Below are 1,318 nucleotides of genomic sequence, written 5' to 3' on the forward strand. Positions count from 1 at the left end.
AGAATCCGCTTACCTCAGACCTCTATGTAAGAGAATCCGCTTACCTCAGACCTCTATGTAAGAGAATCCGCTTACCTCGTACCTCTAAGTAAGAGAATCCGCTCACCTCGTACCTCTATGTAAGAGAATCCGCTTACCTCGTACCTCTATGTAAGAGAATCCGCTTACCTCAGACCTCTATGTAAGAGAATCCGCTTACCTCAGACCTCTATGTAAGAGAATCCGCTTACCTCAGACCTCTATGTAAGAGAATCCGCTTACCTCAGACCTCTATGTAAGAGAATTTGTCCAAAAGTCACACTATAAGAGAAACTGGATTTAGTGGAAACCTGGATATAAGAGAAAAAAAGGTCGGTCCCCTGGATTCTCTTATATCCAGGTTCGACTGTATTGAATTCCTTCCCTCCCTCCCCTCAATTTTCCAAATAAAGTTAGGAGAGGGGAGGTAGCATTGAATTCCCTCCCTCTCTCCCCTGTTTTTCCCATAAAGTTAGGAGACAAGAGGGAGCATTGCATTTTCTCCCTCCCTTACTGAATGTTTCCCCCGCGCAGTCAGAATGGAATGCACTTTTCCAGGGGTAATTTCATTTCGAGTGAGGTATTCCGCACATACTTTACCCTGCCCTTAAACCGGCTACTCTGGTGGAATTCAACATTTACGGGGAAAAACTCGCGTTTTGAATTTCATAACAAAATGAACAAATAAGTAATATCTCTGTAAATTAATTTATTTTAAAATTCTAGGTACCCCTAGGAGTTACTGAGTTTAAGGTACTTAACATGTTCGCCAAATTTCGCCACAATCCGCTAACCCAACTATGAGTTATGGACTTTTATGGCTTATTTTATGGGTTTGATAGAGGGAACTGAGACATGGAAGGTCTTATCGTCCCGAAATCGAAGAGAAAAGGACAGTATAGCAGAGAGCCAGCCGTTCCGAGAACGAACATTATAAGTTCAGGATAAAATCCGACCCGGGCGGCGCTCTACCAAATAGGCTGGTTTGACACAATCTCATATGTGTGTAAAGATTGAACAAAAACTTACCAGGGGGTTGATTAGGGAACGTAGCGAAGGGTGGGGCCCAGCCATAGTAGCCTTGAAGAATGGAATCGTAGGCAGGGGGCGGGGCTTGGTACCAGGGTCCTGTGGGCGGGGCATATGGGGGTGGCTGGTCCCCTCCTGAATTGTTACTCGATGCTGAAAACAATGGGGGAGAAAAGTCATTATTTGGACTCAGGGGACCCTAAACACCGATATCTCCACCCAAAAATTGGCCCAAGTCTAATAGTTACAATAAATAAATAAATAGCAGGGT

General features: G+C 44.3%; 1 protein-coding gene across 1 annotated transcript in view; it reads right to left on the reverse strand.

Annotated features, from left to right (window-relative positions):
- Positions 1 to 1,047: 1,047 nt before the first annotated feature.
- Positions 1,048 to 1,318, reverse strand: part of LOC103521563 (postacrosomal sheath WW domain-binding protein-like) — a gene marked incomplete at its 3' end in the record, with an annotated part of 1,000 nt that continues 729 nt past the window's right edge. Inside the window, exon 3 of the mRNA XM_008486675.1 lies at positions 1,048 to 1,200. Coding sequence (XP_008484897.1) covers positions 1,048 to 1,200 — 153 coding nt within the window. The remainder of the gene's footprint in view (positions 1,201 to 1,318) is intronic.

The sequence above is a fragment of the Diaphorina citri genome, unplaced genomic scaffold (genome assembly GCF_000475195.1).
Source record: "Diaphorina citri unplaced genomic scaffold, Diaci psyllid genome assembly version 1.1 scaffold5476, whole genome shotgun sequence".
Lineage (NCBI taxonomy): Eukaryota > Metazoa > Arthropoda > Insecta > Hemiptera > Psyllidae > Diaphorina > Diaphorina citri.